The sequence below is a fragment of the Hyperolius riggenbachi genome, chromosome 5 (assembly GCF_040937935.1).
Source record: "Hyperolius riggenbachi isolate aHypRig1 chromosome 5, aHypRig1.pri, whole genome shotgun sequence".
Taxonomy (NCBI): domain Eukaryota; kingdom Metazoa; phylum Chordata; class Amphibia; order Anura; family Hyperoliidae; genus Hyperolius; species Hyperolius riggenbachi.
In genome coordinates, this window is record NC_090650.1 from 401401637 (window position 1) to 401423863 (window position 22227).

General features: G+C 42.0%; 1 protein-coding gene across 2 annotated transcripts in view; it reads left to right on the forward strand.

Moving 5' to 3' along the window:
• Window positions 1-22227, forward strand: part of LOC137519138 (fibrocystin-L-like) — a 249410-nt gene that overhangs the window by 177067 nt on the left and 50116 nt on the right. For both annotated transcript variants that reach the window (XM_068237922.1, XM_068237921.1), the window contains 9 exons: window positions 798-1827; window positions 7485-7676; window positions 8435-8586; window positions 12791-12950; window positions 16495-16651; window positions 17924-18012; window positions 19287-19441; window positions 20416-20545; window positions 20676-20794. In XM_068237922.1, the coding sequence (XP_068094023.1) occupies window positions 798-1827; window positions 7485-7676; window positions 8435-8586; window positions 12791-12950; window positions 16495-16651; window positions 17924-18012; window positions 19287-19441; window positions 20416-20545; window positions 20676-20794 (2184 nt within the window). The remainder of the gene's footprint in view (window positions 1-797; window positions 1828-7484; window positions 7677-8434; window positions 8587-12790; window positions 12951-16494; window positions 16652-17923; window positions 18013-19286; window positions 19442-20415; window positions 20546-20675; window positions 20795-22227) is intronic.

Genomic DNA, 22227 nt, shown 5'->3' on the forward strand with positions numbered 1-22227 from the left:
TTCTTCCAGCCCCTAGATGTCTTCTGAATCCCTTGCCACAGCTCCGGTGGTCCCCGCTGTCCCGCTGGCTGCCCATAAAGCTCGCCGACCCGGCCATTTCTGAGCATGCATGGGCAGATTTCAGTAGAAATCTGACAGAGCCGACAGGCTTTTGATTAATCCATCTCTTCATGGGGGATTCTCAGAATGGCCATTGCTCTTTATAAAGACACTCCCTGAAAATGATTTATACAAAGATCCTGGCCAGCCTCCATGCTCACCTCACACTTTTTTGGCAATTGGACGGAGCACCTGCCATTCATCTGCCAAACAATGAGAATCCCCCATGAGGACATGGGCTAGTCCAAAACCTGTCAGTTCTGTCAGATTTCTGCTACCTACTGCTCCTCTTGTGGCACAAATCAATGTAATATGATTCTTTGGTCTATTGGAAAAGGAAAACATATTGATACGAAAATTGGATTTTATGATTGAATCAGAATGAAAAAACTTCTGAAAATGTTCCATTAATGGGACTTCCGGTTAGTTTTGATCATTCAAAATGCGTCAAAAGATCGAATATGAAGGTAAAATTGTACTGGTAATGGGCACCTTTGGGAGACATCAAAAAATAAAATAAAAAACCTCAATTAAAAGCCCAACCATAGAAAATTTAACAACTTTCAGCTCCAATTATCTGTTTTGAGTGGAAGGAGCATTTAACTGGAAATGATATGCTTGCAATCCATGACATGTTTATACTAACAGAATAATTTTTGATAAAGATTTAAACAACCTAGCAAATCTGTGTCTTGTAGGTCTTCCATGCTGGTCAAGCATTCAGGTTGGGTCGCTATCCAATCCACTGGCACTTAATGGGTGATGTCCAGTTCAAGTCTTATGTACGAGGCTGTGGAATCCATCAGACCTACAACAGAGCGGTGACCATTCATAACACTCATCATCTTCTTGTTGAACACAACATAATCTATGATATCATGGGTGGAGCTTTCTTCATTGAAGATGGCATTGAACATGGCAATGTGCTGCAGTACAACCTGGCAGTATTTGTCCAACAAAGTACCAGTCTACTCAATGATGATGTTACACCAGCAGGCTACTGGGTGACAAATCCCAATAACACCATTCGGCACAATGCAGCTGCTGGTGGCACACATTTTGGCTTCTGGTACAGGATGCATGACAACCCAGATGGTCCATCTTATGACCCAAACATATGCCAGAAACGGGTGCCACTTGGTGAATTTTACAATAACACTGTCCATTCCCAGGGATGGTTTGGAATTTGGATCTTTCAAGAATACTTCCCTATGGCAACCGCCTCCTGCAGTTCCTCTACACCATATCCAGCTATTTTTAGATCTTTGAAAACTTGGAATTGCCAGAAAGGGGCCGAATGGGTTAACGGTGGGGCCCTTCAGTTCCATAACTTCACCATGGTAAATAATGAGGATTCTGGCATAGAAACTAAGAGAGTCATATCAAGTTATGTTGGTGGATGGGGCGAGAGCCAAGGAGCTGTCCTTAAGAATACCATTATTGTTGGTCATCTTGATGAACTAGGCCTTGGCTCCAGTTATTGCACAGCTAGGGGCATAACTCTACCATTTGATGAAGGACTCACAGTTTCATCTATCAAGTTCATGAACTTTGACCGACCAAACTGTGCAGCAATCGCTGTGACAAGCATTGTTGGGCTTTGTGTAGACAGATGTGGAGGATGGAGTGCCAGGTTTGGTGGAATACAGTTCTTCAATGCACCAAACAAGGCTGGATTCCGATGGGAGCATGAAGTTGTGTTAATTGACACAGATGGAAGTCTCACAGGTAACTGAAGTAAAATAAACCAAAGAAATAAGCATAGCTACAGGTTTTTTTTTATGTTTATGCAGTTCCCATACAGAGAAACCTTGAACTATTGAACTTTTTATCTGTTCACTGCTATCAAATGCTGCTTTCTCAGCCATGCAGACATTTTATGACCTCTGATTAGTTATGAGCTTCAGTATTGCTACAGTTTAACTGCAGAGACATTGGCCTCAATTCAGTAAGCTCATGCTGGTGATAAGGCAAGTGAAAACATATTACCACAAATCGATCTGTATTTTAAGTGTTAATTCACTAAAAAAGCTTGCCTTATTAACATGTAGTGATAAGTTTTCACAGTGAGAGAGTTGTCTTATCACCCCAGTCCTTAAGTTATTATTTCTGTAGTTATTTCACATGCAGTAGATAAGGAGGGGGGAAGCACATGCAGGCAGTATGTAGCGCCACCCCATCTGCTGCCAGGAGGATTACAGATAGCCTGTATAGGGCAGCCAGGGAAGCAGAGAGTGAGGCTGTGGCTGTGTGTGTGTGTGGCTGAGTCTATGTATACGTGGCTGGGTGTGTGTTTGTGTGCCTGTGTATATCAATTTCTGTCTGTGTGTTGGTGTCTCTTTCTCCCTCCCTATCTATGTGCCTGCTGTGTATGTGTTTCTCTATACAAAGTCTCCTTCTGGATAAACTAGCAAGAAATAAAGCAGTCAGCTCAGAATGCTTCACTTTACATTGCAGTCTGTAGTAACACTCCACTTAAAGAGACACTGAAGCGAAAAAAAAATTATGATATTATGATTTGTATGTGTAGTACAGCTAAGAAATAAAACATTAAGATCAGATACATCAGTCTAATTGTTTCCGGTACAAGAAACTCCAGTTGCTATCTCTATGCAAAAAAGCCATTAAGCTCTACGACTTTCAAAAGTCGTGGAGAGGGCTGTCTTCTGACTTTTATTATCTCAACTGTTTTCTTTTTCTCTGCCAGAGGAGAGGTCATTAGTTCATAGACTGCTCTGAAATAATCATTTTGAATGCTGAGTGTTGTGTAATCTGCACATATTAGAGAATGATGCAATGTTAGAAAAAACACCATATACCTGAAAATAAAAATATGAGAATATTTTATTTGCTGCTAACCTTCTAGTAATTATTCATAGTACACAACCAATTCATTATATCATATTTTTTTTTTCGCTTCAGTGTCTCTTTAAAGAGACTCTGAAGCCTCCTAAAATGCCCCTTTTTATTTAACACTTCTCCTACACTATCACCCAAGCTAAAATGCTTCATTCCCACCAGGGTTGCTCACCAGGACCTCGTGATCACGGATTACCCGTGATCACGAGCATTTTTTGGCTTTAAAATCGCGAAAATCCGCGATCACGAATTTGCATTGCGCACGCGCGGTAGCCATTGGATGACGTCGTTGGGCCTCAGGTGCAATGCTTTTCATGAATTTTTTTTTAATTATTATTATACCACCACACATAATTAATTGTGGTGTTGGGCCAATCAGAGGGCCCCCAGCCGCAATATTTTTCATCAAATGTTTTTTTTTTTAATTATACCACCACACATAATTAATTGTGGTTTTTTTTTTAAAAAACGAAAAGAAGATTTGGAAGCAATTTAAAGGCCATTCGTGATTACGAATCATGATTCCAGCTTCTGCCGTAATCAGGAGGCAAATGAGAATTCTAATTTGTTCGCGTGGTCGTGATTACAACCGAATCCAGATTTTCGCTAACCCGAATTCGCGATAACGCGAATAGTAAAAGGGAGTGTTCGACCAACCCTGATTCCCACGGCAGAACGCTGTGTATAAACCCCCCAAATACCGGGGCAAAAATCCACGACTTTCAAAGTTGTGGATTTTGCTGCCCGGGGAGGCAGAGCTTAGCGTGTAGCTCTGCCTCCATTAGCATCAACCACCGCTGATCACCGCCTCTCCCCCACCCCTCTCAGTGAAAGAAGACAGAGGGGCGGGGAGAGGTGTTGATCAGTGGGGAGCTAAGCTCTGCCTCTACAAGGAAGCACTCCCCACATTTTGCCCAGGGGACTTGGGGGTTTTATACACAGTGTTCTGCCACGGGGATGCAGCGTTTTAGCTTGGGTGAAAGTGTAGAAGAGAAATGTTAAATAAAAAGTGGCATAGTAAAAGGCTTCAGAGTCTCTTTAATGACAGCTTTGGTGAGTTAATAACTTCTCACACACTTTACACTTGCATTCCTCTCTGTGAATTTTTATTTTTATGGACTTGGGTATTTAATTTTATTTCTTAAAGGACAAAGTGAGAGGGATATGGAGGATGCCATATTTATTTTCTTTTAAACAATACCAGTTGCCTGGCTGTCCTGCTGATCTCCTTGGCTCAAGTAGTGTCTGAATCACACACCTGAAACAAGCATGTGGTTATTACAGTCAGACTTTAGTCACAAACATCGAATCTGCACACGGTTGTTCAGGGTCTATGGCTAATAGTATTAGAGGTAGAATCAGCAGGACAGTCAGGCAATTTGAATAGTTTAAAAGGAAATAAATATGGCAGTCTCCATATTCCTTTCACTTCAGGTGTCATTTAAAGTAGAGTGACCAGACGTCCCGGATTGCCCGGGACGCGTCCCGGATTCGGGGTCCGCTGTCCCAGGCAGCATGAGGTCCCGGGAAACGTCCCGCTTTCAGCAGCGGGACGTCCCGGCCTCGGGACTCTGGCCACTCTCTCCGCATGAACTGGCAGCGGCGTCTATAGACGCCGTGCCAGTTCATTGCCTGCAGCCCCGCTCCAGCCTCCTCTTCCGGTGTCTGCTCCGACACCGGCAGGCGAGCAGGGCTACGGCAAGATGGCTGCCGAAGCCCTGTACTGGAGACTATGTGTCTCCAGTACAGGGCTTTGGGCGCCATCTTGCCGTAGCCCTGTCAGCGCGGGAGACCAGAGCAGGAGGAACAAGACGGTCCCGGGACGGAGCAGCGCGCCAGAGGAGACTTCTGCAAGGTGAGTAAATGCTTTCTTTTCCAGGTGAACTTTGCCCGCATTACGTTTCTTGCCTGGTGAAATGTTTGCCCGCATTGCGTTTCTTGCCTGGTGAAATGTTTGCCCGCATTGCGTTTCTTGCCTGGTGAAATGTTTGCCCGCATTGCGTTTCTTGCCTGGTGAAATGTTTGCCCGCATTGCGTTTCCTTTATGGTGAAATGTTTGCCCGCATTGCGTTTCTTACCTGGTGAAATGTTTGCCCGCAGTGCGTTTCTTGCCTGGTGAAATGTTTGCCCGCAGTGCATTTCTTGCCTGGTGAAATGTTTGCCCGCAGTGCGTTTCTTGCCTGGTGAAATGTTTGCCCGCAGTGCATTTCTTGCCTGGTGAAATGTTTGCCCGCATTACGTTTCTTGCCTGGTGAAATGTTTGCCCGCATTACGTTTCTTGCCTGGTGAAATGTTTGCCCGCATTGCGTTTCCTTTATGGTGAAATGTTTGCCCGCATTGCGTTTCTTACCTGGTGAAATGTTTGCCCGCAGTGCGTTTCTTGCCTGGTGAAATGTTTGCCCGCAGTGCATTTCTTGCCTGGTGAAATGTTTGCCCGCAGTGCGTTTCTTGCCTGGTGAAATGTTTGCCCGCAGTGCGTTTCTTGCCTGGTGAAATGTTTGCCCGCAGTGCGTTTCTTGCCTGGTGAAATGTTTGCCCGCATTACGTTTCTTGCCTGGTGAAATGTTTGCCCGCAGTGCGTTTCTTGCCTGGTGAAATGTTTGCCCGCAGTGCGTTTCTTGCCTGGTGAAATGTTTGCCCGCAGTGCGTTTCTTGCCTGGTGAAATGTTTGCCCGCATTGCGTTTCTTGCCTGGTGAAATGCTTGCCCGCAGTGCGTTTCTTGCCTGGTGAAATGTTTGCCCGCAGTGCGTTTCTTGCCTGGTGAAATGTTTGCCCGCATTACGTTTCTTGCCTGGTGAAATGTTTGCCCGCATTGCGTTTCTTACCTGGTGAAATGTTTGCCCGCAGTGCGTTTCTTGCCTGGGGAAATGTTTGCCCGCAGTGCGTTTCTTGCCTGGTGAAATGTTTGCCCGCAGTGTGTTTCTTGCCTGGTGAAATGTTTGCCCGCAGTGTGTTTCTTGCCTGGTGAAATGTTTGCCCGCAGTGCGTTTCTTGCCTGGTGAAATGTTTGCCCGCAGTGCGTTTCTTGCCTGGTGAAATGTTTGCCCGCATTGCGTTTCTTTTCTGGTGAAATGTTTGCCCGCATTGCGTTTATTTTGTACTGACATGTTGCCCGCATTGCCTTTATTTTGTACTGACATGTTTGCCCACATTGCGTTTATTTTGTACTGACATGCTTGCCCGCATTGCGTTTATTTTGTACTGACATGTTTGCCCGCATTGCATTTATTTTATACTGACATGTTTGCCCGCATTGCATTTATTTTATACTGACATGTTGCCCGCATTGCGGTTATTTTGTGCTGACATGTTGCCTATTGCGTTTATTTTCTGGTGTCCGGGGTAACTGTTACTGCATTTATTATTTAATGGTCATAGATGGCTATGTTTGCTGCTTTGTGGTTACGGTATACTATTAGCATCACACAGTTTCTGCACACCCATGATGCAAAGTCTCGTTTGTCCACATCATGGCGTAAACACTGCTTTCTTATGCCTCGCTGTTACATCATTACGTTAGCTCCGCCCATACAATGTCATGGCCACGCCCCAGGTCTTCGGCGCTGCGCGCTCCTCAGTCCTCCCTACTTTTCGCCGCGGCGCGCTGCGCACGCCGCCCCCCCCCACGCCCCCCTCCCCGTCCCAGGTTGGACCCACAAAAATCTGGTCACTATATTTAAAGATAATCTAAAGTGAAAGTAAAAATAAAAAACAGATACTTAAGGAGAGGGAAGGCTCTGGGTCCTCTAGAGCCTTCCTGGTCTCCTCACAGGCCCCATTAGCAGTATATGACTCATGGCTTCTGGTGGGCTTTGGGAGTCTTCAGAACTTGGGCCGCTCCATTCTGCGCACGTGCGAGCGCCATCTCTGAGGCAAACGCGCATGTGCAGTACAGAGCCGCCCGTCTTCGGGAGCCCGAGTGCTCCCAAAGATGTCCAAAGTCTCCCGCAGGCAAAGATTTGAACCGGGGATCCAGAGCTAGAACGCAGGGACCGTGAGGAGAACGGGAAGACTCTATCACAGTGTTACCCAACCCTGTCCTCAAGGCACACCAACAGTGCATGTTATGTGGAAATCCACAGAAGTAGTTAATCAGCTCTGCTAAGACACTAAGTACCCCACCTGTGCATGTTTGTGGTTTCCTACAAAACATGCACTGTTGGTGGGCCTTGAGGACAAGGTTGGCGAGCTCTGCTCTATAGGACCCAGAGCCTTCCCTCTCCTTAGACGACTATATGTTTTCATTTTTAGTTGTACTACAGATCCTCTTTAACAGTTCTGCCATTTAAATTTGCTAATCGTACGTCCTATTTAGAGGTTAAATAGTACTGGTATATGTTCATGAAAACGCCATGCATAGTTACAGCACAATTCATGACACTTTTTGTTAGTAAAACATGTATTTATGTTATTTATGAAATGTTAGGCTGCTATTTTATTTATGAAATGCTTGTCATGCTGATAAAAGTCTACTTATATTCTCTGCAGTGCTGACTTTTATACAATACATTGTTTCTTGATGCAGGGCATATAGGAGCAAAAGTTGTACCTGCTAGTGGGCTGCTTGATCCTTCGCAATGCAGCCAGCAGAGTGACTGGAGTGCTGGTTTCCCTGGTTATGTCTGCAATTCAAGTGTCAGCTTCCACCGCCTGGCCTTCAATAACCCAACTCCAACCTCACTTTTTGGGAAAGATGTCATCATTTCCAATGCCTACGGTAGTTTCCTTTCCACACCCGCCCCTTTCCTCCCCTGTCCTCTTTCTAACTTTCTTGTTCTGCTTCTTTATCTCTGTGTATGTCTCTCTCTTGCTTTCTTCATTCTCTCTATCTCTATCTCTTGCTTTCTTCCTTCTTTTCTACATCTGTCTCTGTTACTTGCTTTCATCTTCTATGTATGTCCCTCTATTGCCTTCTTCTCCCTCTCTTTCTTTCCACCTTCTTCTCTCCACCTCCCTCTCTTGGTTTCTTCCTTCTTCTCCTCATCTCCCTCTCTTGTTTTCCACCTTCTTCTCTCCATCTCCCTTTCTTGGTTTCTTCCTTCTTCTCCCCATCTCCATCTCTTGCTTTCCTCCTTCTTCTCTCCATCTCCATTTCTTAGGTGTCTTCCTTCTTCTCTCCACCTCCCTCTCTTGCTTTCTTCCCTCTTCTCCCCATCTCCTTCTCTTGCTTTCCACCATCTTCTCTCTATCACTCTCTCTTGCTTTTTTCCTTATTCTCCCCATCTCCCTCTCTTGGTTTCTTTACTCTTCTCCTAACTCACTCTCTTGCCTTGTTTTTTTTATTCTCCATTTTCTGTTTTGCCTTCTTAAATTTCCCTCTCTCACGTTTTACCTTATTATCACTCGTCTTGTTCTCTTCTTCTTCTCTCCATCTCCCACTCATGCTTTCTTCATTTTTTTCCTTCTCTCTATTGCCCTCTCTTCCTTGTGGCTTTCCCTTGCCTTCTGACAATATATTTTTTACTTGCACCGCAGGGTCCTCTGTGGTTCCCTTCTTAGCAAAACGTTTGACTCATCCGAGCGGTTGGATGGCATTGCTGCCTAATGCAAATTCCTTCAACTGGTACTTTAGCAATGTGGATTATATCACAAATATCTCTTACACCTCCAGGTTCTATGGGTTTCAGGTAAGCAAACACAGTTATTTGTTTACTAAACAAAGTCTATCATCAGGACTGCTAATCCATCGTATAGTTTAGTTAGGTTTAATTTAACAAATGATTATACAAAAAAACTCTATGATATAGCAGCCTAGAGATATGCATAGGTCTGATTCTTCATACCCACACCCATCTAGCATCCTTAAACCCATTCATTGCTCCTGATCTGCCACCAGCTGGACTAAACCACTCAAGTTTCTAGACCCACAACTCAACCCAAATGTTTACTATTTTACTTAAAAAATTCTCATTAAAACAATGAAAAAGGCTAAAGGCTAAAAATAAACATGTTTTATATTAAGCTACCACACTTCCTACACATAGAAAACCTTAGTATTTAAAAAGATATGTTAGTTCACAAATTACTCACAAAGCATACCTCCCAACTTTTTGAGATAAGAAAGAGGGACACTTTAAAACACGCCCCTGCCACACCTCCTCCTATGGACCTCACCAGATTGGGGACACTTTGGAGCAGTTGGTGAGCTTAAGCGCGTTAAAGCGTAACCAAGAGCCCCTGTCACTGTTTTCCTGTTGTGTGCTGAAGCCCCTCTGTATTTATATATTTCTTATGGAGTCTGGGGACCTACAGTGCTGCATGCATGCGTTCCATAGAATTGCATAAAATTTAAATTGTGCTGCTCATCCCCTGGTATATATATATATATATATATATATATATATATATATACAGTGGCTTGCAAAAGTATTCGGCCCCCTTGAAGTTTTGCACATTTTGTCACATTACTGCCACAAACATGAATCAATTTTATTGGAATTCCATGTGAAAGACCAATACAAAGTGGTGTACACGTGAGAAGTGGAACGAAAATCATACATGATTCCAAACATTTTTAAAAAATCAATAACTGCAAAGTGGGGTGTGCGTAATTATTCAGCCCTCTGAGTCAATACTTTATAGAACCACCTTTTGCTGCAATTACAGCTGCCAGTCTTTTAGGGTATGTCTCTACCAGCTTTGCACATCTAGAGAGTAAAATCCTTGCCCATTCTTCTTTGCAAAACATCTCCAGCTCAGTCATATTAGATGGACAGCGTTTGTGAACAACACTTTTCAGATCTTGCCACAGATTCTCGATTGGATTTAGATCTGGACTTTGACTGGGCCATTCTAACACATGGATATGTTTTGTTTTAAACCATTCCATTGTTGCCCTGGCTTTATGTTTAGGGTCGTTGTCCTGTTGGAAGGTGAACCTCCGCCCCAGTCTCAAGTCTTTTGCAGACTCCAAGAGGTTTTCTTCCAAGATTGCACTGTATTTGGCTCCATCCATCTTCCCATCAACTCTGACCAGCTTCCCTGTCCCTGCTGAAGAGAAGCACCCCCAGAACATGATACTGCTACCACCGTATTTGACAGTGGGGATGGTGTGTTCAGAGTGATGTGCAGTGTTAGTTTTCCGCCACACATAGTGTTTTGCATTTTGGCCAAAAAGTTCAGTTTTGGTCTCATCTGACCAGAGCACTTTCTTCCACATGTTTGCTGTGTCCCCCACATGGCTTGTGGACAACTACAAACAGGACTTCTTATGCTTTTCTGTTAACAATGGCTTTCTTCTTGCCACTCTTCCATAAAGGCCAATTTTGTGGAGTACATGACTAATAGTTGTCCTATGGACAGTTTCCCCCACCTGAGCTGTAGATCTCTGCAGTTCATCCAGAGTCACTATGGGACTCTTGACTGCATTTCTGATCAGCGCTCTCCTTGTTCGGCCTGTGAGTTTAGGTGGACAGCCTTGTCTTGGTAGGTTTACAGTTGTGCTGTACCCCTTCCATTTCTGAATGATCGTTTGAACAGTGCTCCGTGGGATGTTCAAGGCTTTGGAAATCTTTTTGTAGCCTAAGTCTGCTTTAAATTTCTCAATAACTTTATCCCTGACCTGTCTGGTGTGTTCTTTGGACTTCATGGTGTTGTTGCTCCCAATGTTATCTTAGACAACCTCTGAAGGTCGTCACAGAGCAGCTGTATTTGTACTGACATTAGATTACACACAGGTGCACTCTATTTAGCCATTAGCACTCATCAGGCAATGTCTATGGGCAAGTAACTGCACTCAGACCAAAGGGGGCTGAATAATTACGCACACCCCACTTTGCAGTTATTGATTTGTAAAAAATGTTTGGAATCATGTATGATTGTCTCTCCACTTCTCACGTGTACACCACTTTGTATTGGTCTTTCATGTGGAATTCCAATAAAATTGATTCATGTTTGTGGCAGTAATGTGACAAAATGTGGAAAACTTCAAGGGGGCCAAATACTTTTGCAAGCCACTGTATATATGTATGTATGTGAGTATATATATATATATATATATATATATATATATATATATATTTCATGTTACAGTATACTAGTTTTTATTACATAATGAATTATCTGCACTCCTGTCGTGGATTCTCACAGTTTCTCAGCATGTGACAGGCAGCCCCCTCCCCCCTCAGTCTTACAAACTGCATCACAGACAAGTTGAAACTGAGAGCAGAGAGTGAGGAGTAAACAAAGCACACAGAGCCTGCAAGGGGCGTTCATAACTTTTATTCATTACAACAGAGGCAGCCCATTCCTCCCTGGGTCGACAAAGCTTGACAAAGAAAATAAGATTAGATATATTACTGAGACAGTGCAACTAGAAAAGGCTGCAGTAATCCAGACCACATTAGAACAGGTATAGGAATTTATAGGATAGAAGAAATAAGGCTGAAAATTTTGTTACAGAGTCTCTTTAAATGACACCTGAACTGAGAGGGATATGGAAGCTGCCATATTTATTTCCTTTTAAACAATGCCAGTTGCCTGGCTGTTCTGTTGATCTCTCTGGCATCAATAGTGTTGGAATCAAACCTTGGGCCCTGACACAAGTATTTAACTAATCCAATCATAATTCATTCTAAATATCTGATCTGCATGAATGTTCAGAGTCTATGGTCAAAAGCATCAAGACGGAGAATCAGTAGGACAGCAGGACAGTTTGTTTTTCCATGTTTATCTGGTTTACCTCCGGATGCTGTGGACATCCTGATTACGTCATTTGCCCAGAACACTCAAGTGACCCCAGCCTTAATATTTGTGAGATGAATAAACACAATTCTCAAAAAATGGGGCTTTTTATGACCTTTTTCTCTATTTATTCTTCATTAACAAATATCTTCAAGGATTGTGGACAAGACGTATGGATACAAGTTCAGAGTTCCATCACACCGGTGAATGCAGCTTCTCCTTAGATCACAGATTGCAGTTACACTTTTCATGGTCCATTGTTGACGTTTGTATACAGTGTGCCTCTGAGGAAGCGGCTATTGGCAGTGAAACACGTGTCAGTCTTTTTGTGTGATAGAACTCTGAACTTGTATTCATACGTCTTGTCCGGAATCCTTGAAGGTATTTCTGAATGAAGAATAAATAGAGAAACTATTCATAAAAAGTCCCAATTTGTGAGAATTGTGTTTATTTATAACTTGTAGGGGTGGAACAGAACTACTCAATTTTATTGTGCATATATTATTTGTGAGATGAGTTGGAAGTGCTGACCCAGTCATAAGGCAGGTCCTCTGTAAATAAGAATCAGGTTTCCAGGGACAGATTGCAGATGTTTAAAGGGAACCAAACACCACTTTTTAATTCCTGGTTTCTAACAGCTACAGGAGCTGCCATGTTCCCCCCTCCCCTTCTAGCTGCCTATTATTTATCCAGAGTGAAGATGTGAAGATTACATCTGTGACTTCTGTAAACTCTTTGAAGCACAGTGTCTAATCTACCCACCCTCCCCGCTGTTGAAAGCTTTTTGTTTGCTATGCTAATGTGCGCAATAAAATAATTACATCAGTCCTTATCTGCCTGAAACTGCTGCGGTCTGGCAGGCCTCAGGAAGTAGGCTAATAAAACCCTCTGCTAAACTTTTAGATGTTAAAAGAAGAGGTAAAACTGAAGTTTTTATTTTTTTTTATTAATGAGTCATTTTGTTGGCATGCATATTAAATGTGCTATTGAGATGCCCTGGCTGCTAAAAATTGTGCTTGGTTCACTTTAAGAAGCAACTTGTTAAACGCAAGATATATTGTAGCTGTCTAATGATACCATTTATTCTCTTTATTTACACTTTGTTCCATTCATTATTTCCATTTTTTTTTCCTTTTTTATCTTTAACAGAGCACTGACTATGTGATGATATCGCACAACTTAACACAGACGCCAGACATGTTTCGCATCAAGGATGTGCGTAACGGCTCCACACAGCCTTTGAGCTTTGCAAACAACATTGATGGAGATTGGTTCTTCAACACCAACAGCACCACCCTCACATATCTGGGTAAGTACACTATAATATGTTCAAGTCATTTAGCTATTAAAAGGCCATACAGGGCCTTCCCACATTAAATGCCGTTCCCATCACGCGATTCTCCCGACAATTTTTCCGACGACTGGCGATTGCATGTGCAAACATAGACAAATAAGGCTCATTTTACTCTGGAAAAAAAAACATACTTCTTATTTGTATAACTTTTTAACTCTGGTTTAACAAACCTGAGTCTTAAAGAGAATCTGTACTCTCAAATTCTTACAATAAAAAGCATACCATTCTATTCATTATGTTCTCCTGGGCCCCTCTTTGCCGTTTCTGCCGCTCCCTGACGCGATCCTGGATTTTAATCACCAGTTTTAGACAGTGTGTACAAACAAAATACATGGCCGCTAACCAGGAAGTGATGTTTGTATGTGTATACAGTGGTGTGAAAAACTATTTGCCCCGCTCCTGATTTCTTATTCTTTTGCATGTTTGTCACACTTAAATGTTTCTGCTCATCAAAAACCGTTAACTATTAGTCAAAGAAGACAGTATTGAACGCAAAATGCAGTTTTAAATGATGGTTTTTATTATTTAGTGAGAAAAAAAACTCTAAATCTACATTGCCCTGTGTGAAAAAGTGTTTTCCCCCCTTGTTAAAAAATAACTTAACTGTGGTTTATCACACCTGAGTTCAATTTCTGTAGTCACCCCCAGGCCTGATTACTGCCACACCTGTTTCAATCAAGAAATCACTTAAATAGGAGCTATCTGACACAGAGAAGGAGACCAAAAGCACCTTAAAAGCTAGACAACATGCCAAGATCCAAAGAAATTCAGGAACAAATGAGAACAAAAGTACTGTAATTGAGATCTATCAGTCTGGTAAAGGTTATAAAGCCATTTCTAAAGCTTTGGGACTCCAGCAAACCACAGTGAGAGCCATTATCCACAAATGGCAAAAACATGGAACAGTGATGAACCTTCCCAGGAGTGGCTGGCCGACCAATATTACCCCAAGAGCGCAGAGAAAACTCATCCGAGAGGCCACAAAAGACCCCAGGACAACATCTAAAGAACTGCAGGCCTCACTTGCCTCAATTAAGGTCAGTGTTCACGACTCCACCATAAGAAAGAGACTGGGCAAAAACCGCCTGCATGGCAGATATCCAAGGCGCAAACCAATTTTAAGCAAAAAAAACATTAAGGCTCGTCTCAATTTTGCTAAAAAACATCTCAATGATTGCCAAGACTTTGGGGAAAATACCTTATGGACCGACGAGACAAAAGTAGAACTTTTTGGAAGGTGCGTGTCCCGTTACATCTGGCATAGAAGTAACACAGCATTTCAGCAAAAGAACATCATACCAACAGTAAAATATTGTGGTGGTAGTGTGATGGTCTGGGGTTGTTTTGCTGCTTCAGGACTTGGAAGGCTTGCTGTGATAGATGGAACCATGAATTCTACTGTCTACCAAAAAATCCTGAAGGAGAATGTCCGGCCATCTGTTTGTCAACTCAAGCTGAAGCGATCTTGGGTGCTGAAGCAGGACAATGACCCATAACACACCAGCAAATCCACCTCTGAATGGCTGAAGAAAAACAAAATGAAGACTTTGGAGTGGCCTAGTCAAAGTCCTGACCTGAATCCTATTGAGATGTTGTGGCATGACCTTAAAAAGGCGGTTTATGCTAGAAAACCCTCAAATAAAGCTGAATTACAACAATTCTGCAAAGATGAGTGGGCCAAAATTCCTCCAGAGCGCTGTAAAAGACTCGTTGCAAGTTATCGCAAACGCTTGATTGCAGTTATTGCTGCTAAGGGTGGCCCAACCAGTTATTAAGTTCAGGGGGCAATTTCTTTTTCACACAGGACCATGTAGGTTTTGAGTTTTTTTTCTCACTAAATAATAAAAACCATCATTTAAAACAGCATTTTGTGTTCAATTATGTTATCTTTGACTAATAGTTAACGTTTTTTTGATGAGCAGAAACATTTAAGTGTGACAAACATGCAAAAGAATAAGAAATCAGGAAGGGGGCACATAGTTTTTCACACCACTGTATATATATATATATATATATATATGTATATATATATATATAAATATATATATATATATATAAATATATATATATATATATATATATATATATATATATATATATATATATATATATATATATATATATATATATATATATATAAATATATATATATATATATATATATATATATATATATATATATATATATATATATATATATATATGTGTATATATATATATATATATATATATATATATATATATATATATATATATATATATATATATCATGTTACAGTTTACTACAAGTTTTATTTACATAGTGAATTATCTGCACTCCAGTCTGGATTTTTCACAGTTCTCAGCATGTGACAGGCAGCTCCCTTCCCCCTCAGAGAGCTCTGTCTGTGAGGAGTAAACAAAGCACACTGAGTCTGCAGGGGGCGTGGAGGGGGCGTGCATAACTTCTCCCTATCACAGCAGAGGCAGCTCATTCCTTCCTGGGTCGACAAAGCTTGAGGAAGAAAAGAAGATTAGATATATTACAGAGACAGTGCAAGGCTGCAGTAATCCAGACCACATTAGAACAGGTATAGGAACTTTTAGGATAGAAGAAATAAGGATGAAAATTTTGTTACAGAGTCACTTTAAGGTGCATACACACGCCCAACTTTTTTGAACAACTTGTTGTCCGACTTGTGGTTTAACCAACTTGGAGTGCAAACATCAATTCATTCAGACGTCATGTACACATTGGCCAACAAAGCGGCTGAAATACTAATTTACCAAATTCACATGTCGTTTAACCAACTTGATAATGGACAATGGACTGGATAGAACAATGGACTAGATTAAATGACTGATCAAACGACTTGTTGTTTGAGTTTGAACGACAGATGGTCCAACGGGACCGCTGAGTGGATCGGCAAATCGGCTGTTATCGCTTGACTGCGCGTACACACGTCCAACACGTCCAAGTCGAACGACAAGTTGTTTGAATAAGTTGGACGTGTGTACGTACCTTTAAGAACGTGATGTTTAAGTAAACAAAGGGTCTTATCTATTTGTCATATATTAGCATTCATCATTGCAAGACCCTTCTGCTGTGGTAAATAAGGCATCTGAATGACACTTATTTCTATTTGCCAAAATAAAAAGTACCGTTATCAAGCAAATTGGGCACATGCGGTTTCTGGACAAATCAGAAACAGATGAAATAGGCAACCAGTGTTGGGATGGTTGACGTATAGGTTTGTGATATATTAAATCACAGTAGCTGGTTAATGAACTGGTTAAGGACACCGCCTCTGACATAGGAGGGATCAAATCTCGGCTCAGTAAGCCAGTATTTATTCGGGAAGGAGTCCTTAGGCAGGACTCCCTAACACTGCTACTGCCTATGGAGCGCGCCCTTCGAGGCTGCAGCCCTCAAGCGCTTTGAGTCCCCCAGGAGAAAAGTGCTATACAAGTGTTGGAATTATTATTATGTTATTTATCTGCAATATATCCATCCTTGCAGTATCTGGGAAGCGCAGACTCCAGAGACGGTCGGTAGCAGGAACTGTGGATTCAACTATGACAAACACTGATGTGAATTTGTTGGTCTACCAGTGCTACTTCAAGAACTGCATCCCACCACCCCCTCCAACTAAGACCCCAGTGAGCTCGAATCATGAGTGAGTATCATTCCAGACATAGTACTAGTTGCCCCCAGGCACTGCTTGATTGAGTAACATTCCAGGCGTAGTACTAGTGGCTGCTGCACTGCATGAGTGAGTATTATTTCAGACATAGTACCAGTGGCCCTTGCACTGCATGAGTGGGTATCAAACCAGTCACAGTACCAGCATAGCTCCCAACTGTCCCTCTGTCCCTCTTTCCTCCTCCTTTGTCCCTCTTTCAGGACTTTGTCCCTCTTTCTGGGTAAATATGTATATATTTATCTACTAAAAATGTGTTTGATTGACTCTAAACTTTATTCCCATCCTTTAAATTGATTATATTACTAATTTTAAAATGTTATTATGAAGGGAAATTAATAAAGGATAGGAAGGACTAGTGTGGTTTGAATTATAAAACAACATATTTTTCTTATGAAATCTTTATGTTATACATGACTAGAGGTGTGGCAGGGGCATGACCAGGGGTGTGGCAGGGGCGGGGCTTAAGTGTCCCTCTCTCTCATCTCAAAAAGTTGGGAGGTAGGGTACCAGTGGCTGCTGCACTGCATGAGTGAGTAGTCCCAGTATCAGTTAATACAGTGATGCACATTACTACCAAGTAGGGCTTATTTTCGGGGAAACAGGGTAACACTGGTTAGACAAAGGATGATTTTACTGCTGTCACTACCATACCTCCCAACTTTTTGAGATGAGAAAAAGGGACACTTTAGCCATGCCCCTGCCACACCCCTGGTCACACCCTCACCACGCCTCTAGTCACGCACACCATAAAGATTTCATAAGAAACATATGATGTTTTATAATTCAAACTACACTGGTCCTTTCTATCCTGGTTCATTTTCCTTCATATTAACATTTTAAAAGTAGTAATATATCAATTTAAAGGTTGGGAATAACATTTAGAGTCAATCAAACAAATTTTTAGTATAGAAATATATATATTTACATAGAAAGAGGGACAAAGTCCTGAAAGAGGGACAAATGAGGGGGAAAGAGGGACAGAGGGACAGGGCTCCCAAAAAGGGACTATCCCTCCAAAAAAGGGACAGTTGGGAGCTATGGTCACTACTCATACAACTACTGTTGTATGCTGGCTAAATAAGTAAACAAAGATGTTTAGATTTAGTCACAGTAACATCTTCTGGGCTGGGCTTCTGCATTGATAGGAGGTCAACCCAGATTAAAACACAGCTACTGGGCCAGAAAAGCACTTCATATTGCCTGAGTGTTACATGCCAGTGACAATCTCCACTGTTTTGTCTGCAGTTTGTGGTCTAACAATTCCTTCTGGCAATCCTCTTCAGAGAACAATCACACCGTGCCCACTGACGGATCCAACGTTGTGATCCCTGCAGGTAATACATATCACATTTTACCTAAATAACTGTTTATGTTCTACAGTTGAACTTGTCTTGTTTTGACTGCCTGGTTGAGGTTTGCACCATACATGGTGAACAGCGTTTACAAACTTCATCTTATAAAGTGACATCATGGAACTCTTAAGAGGAACAGCAGACATGTAATGTAAAGTATTGTAAAGTATACGTGTGCTGGTCTTGATAAATCACCTAGCAAAAGAGTGAGGGCGACTTCACACTGAGAATTGGCAGCAGGCCGCATTGCAATGGCAAAAACAGCTTTCGGGCAGCTGGCAAAGCAGGAAGTGACACTCACTTCCTGTTGAGGAATCGATGACGTGGGCGGAAGTATATTGCTAAAATACACTTCCGCGCATGCGCAAAATGAAAAACTGCATAGGTTAGTTTAAAAACATGCATGTTGCCATAGACCTATATGACTTCCGGTCTACCGCAGGTCACTGCATGAGCCGCAAGGTAACGTAGGTATGTGCTCGCATTAGATAGGATACTTCCGGCGCAGCGCGCCGCATCTCAGGCAATGTGAACTTCTCCATAGACTTACATTGCACTAGCGGTAGGCTGCGATAAAATGAATCACCGCACTGCGTCAGTGTGAGAGGGCCCTTACAGTCAGCTCAGTATTTTACTAATATTGAACCTAACTCTATTCTCACATGAGCTTTCCCTCTACCTATGCGAAGCCCTAACCAACCTCCACGAAAGGCAATGTCTAACCCTAACCTACCTCCCCACCAATGCCTAGCCCCAACCAACCCCCCAACTGTTACTAACTGCCTCCCCCCTTTTCTTACCTAGCCTAACCCTAATCAACCCCCTCATGATCCACAACCCTAACAGACCCCCACCCATGCCTAACCCTAACCCCTCCAGCTGCAAAAGCACAAATATCAATGCTGCCTTAACTGCTATATACTCAAAATTATTATAAACAAAGCTGGGCCAGCCTAGTCAGCAACAACTTGTTATGAGGATACTTTATGAGCTTTAGTGTGCCATCTTTATAGTAGACCATAAAATATGATTGGTGGCCCAAGCATGCGTCAAAATAATGTTTAATAAAATGATTAGAAACACAAATCCTGAAAAAGATCCAAAACAGGTGGGTTTTACAAAATAATTGAAATTTATTTGAATGAGCACAGAAGAGAGTTCACAAAATGTTCCACGAGATATTAGCAATTCAGTTATGACCTTAGATGCGACTTCTTTCAGTCTCTTGAATGTGTTCCTCTTTCTTTCTACTCTAGGCAAGTGGGTTATAGCAGATGTGGACCTCCCTTCTATGCAGCAACTGACTATTTATGGTGTTTTGGAGTTAAGAAACCTCACGGGCAGCACGTTGACAAGATCTACATCTGGCTTCAAAACTACAATCCTCAATGCAACGTATATCTCTATACAGGTGAGAATCCCAAAGCTCTCCTACAAGGAATGAAACTCCAGAGAATCCTGAACGATCAAACACGTTCTTGATCCTGAAAGATCAGACACAGCGTTTTAGCACATTACACGCTATATGCAGGTAGTCATGCAGGACAATTGTGTACATCTGACCCAGGAAGGCATAATGCTATACGACCAACAAAGAACAAGTGCGTTATCTTCTTTTGCCTCCCACACTGTAGGATGCCTCTAACTTCTTGGACATCTATCCACCCTTTCTTCTTCCTCCATATAACAGCACATGCTCCTTGGCTGATTAAATAACGTGTCTGTATTGGGTTCATTGTCAGAACTGTCACCTGACACTCATTGGAGGAAGTTTTCATCAGTGTCCCTAAAGTTAATGAGTATTGGGACACCTCAAAAACATTACGCTTAGTACCTCCTGTTGTTCCTATTTTGCCCCTTCATCCTAAGGTTCTTTAAACCACATTTCTTCCATCTGTTCATGGATTGCTATCTTGAGTGACATATGTATTTAAGAGGATCAATCAATTTAGGAACCACATAACATATAGTTCAATCCAAACTTCAGTATCAAATTTTAACTCTGGATAAAACTTTTCTTTTGTCAAAATTGGGGAAAATCTTCCAAGGAAACAAAATCCATAAGTCACAGAAGATCGTACAGTTTAGACAATGGCACCAGGAGATACTTTTGTAAAGTAGTTCAGGCAATGACACTAGTCCGTTTCGGGTCAGAATAACCCTTCATCAGGTCTTTAACAAAGCATAAAAACATCTTTAATAAAGCCCATTATAAGGCCTTGAGAAAATATAGGGCATCTGTTCCTACCAGACACACCTCTACACCTTTCCAGTGGCCGGTGTGTAGACACCTGTGCTGCAAGGATTGGAGGGGTGGGTTGCACGAACTAATGTATGGGCCTTCAGATGCTAAAGTTTGATTGACATTTATTTTTTTTTATGCAGGGTGGTACTTTAATGGCAGGAACTGAATCCGACCCATTCCAGGGAGAGCTTCATATTGTGTTGCGAGGAAGACACTCTACTCCTGAAATACCATTACCAAATGGGCCCAATCAAGGATCCAAGGTTTTGGGTATGTATTGTGCTACAGCTACAGTATGTTATTGCACTGTTTCAGTCCCAGTGGACCTGACTGTCCTAGCAACAGTTTCGTCAATAGCTTGATATGACGCAGATGTCACAAGTTCACTTTCCTTGTTTAGGTGTATTTGGACAATTGGACCTCCATGGGCTGCCCCGTTTAGTGTATAAAACTAAGCTGGGAATGACGGCACCAGCAGGATCACAGTACATCATTGTGGCAGAGCCCGTGGACTGGCAGGTATGAGGGACTGATCATTGGTGAGGTTTAGAAATATGAATGCCATACGCCATACATGGGCCCATATGCAATTCACCTAGGAGTTTTCACCTAGGAGATCATTTTTCACCTTCTATTTAAAATAACTTTCCAGCACTTTTCAATTAAAAAAGTACCGGAATGTAAATGAAAAAGTGATATCAAAATTATTTTGAGTATTTTCTTGCTTTCTGGTGGCTTAAAAAGCATTTTATCGACAAATTTAAAAATATCACCTTGGAGATAACTCAGGTGAAAAAGTGAATTGCATATGGGCCATGATGTGAATAGAAGGTTTTCCTTACAATGGGCTGATTCACAAAGCTTTTCTGTTGAGTAATCTACCATTATTTATTACTTCACAATTTATCCTCCTTACATGACTTTTTTTCATGATTTATCTCTCCTTATCTAACTTCGCTCATGATTTATCTATTCTTAACTAACGTAACTCACAGTTTATCTCTCCACTTGCTTTTGGTTCATATGCAATTCAATTTTCTCCTGATATTTTCATATCTTGTCCCATATACAATTCACTTGTTCTCCTAGTAGATCATTGTTCATCTTCCCTTTTTAAATAACTTTTCAGCACTCCCTCATTGGATAAGTTTCAAAAAGTAGGTGAAAAAGTACCCTCAAAATTATTTTGTGTATTTTCTTGCTTGCTGGTGGGTTTACAACTACAAGGCATTATATGGAGTTGTGAAAATAACACCTAGGAGAAAAGGTTAATTGCATATGAGCCCTTGTCAATAAAATGCCATTCAAGCCACTAGAAGCAAGAAAATACTAAAAATAAATTTGATAGTACTTTTTTTTCTACTTTTTTGATTACAAAATACTGAAAAGTTATTTCAAAAAGAAGCTGAAAAATGATTTCTTAGGAGAAAACTCAGGAGAAAAAGTTAATTGCATATGGGCCCTTATTTGTTTATCTCATGCATTAGCTATCCTTAAAGGAATACTGTAGGGGGGTCGGGGGAAAATGAGCTGAACTTACCCGGGGCTTCTAATGGTCCCCCGTAGACATCCTGTGTTGGCGCAGCCACTCACCGATGCACCGGCCCCGCCTCCAGTTCACTTCTGGAATTTCTGACTTTAAAGTCAGAAAACCACTGCGCCTGCACGCCCGTGTCCTCGCTCCCGCTGATGTCACCAGGAGTGTACTGTGCAGACACAGACCATACCGGGCCTGCGCTGTGCGCTCTTGATGACATCAGCGGGATCGAGGACACGGCAACGCAGGCGCAGTGGTTTTCAGACTTTAAAGTCAGAAATTCCAGAAGTGAACTGGAGGCGGGGCCGGAGCATCGGTGAGTGGCTGCGCCAACACAGGACGTCTGCGGGGGACCGTTAGAAGCCCCGGGTAAGTTCAACTCATTTTCCCCTGACCCCCCTACAGTATCCCTTTA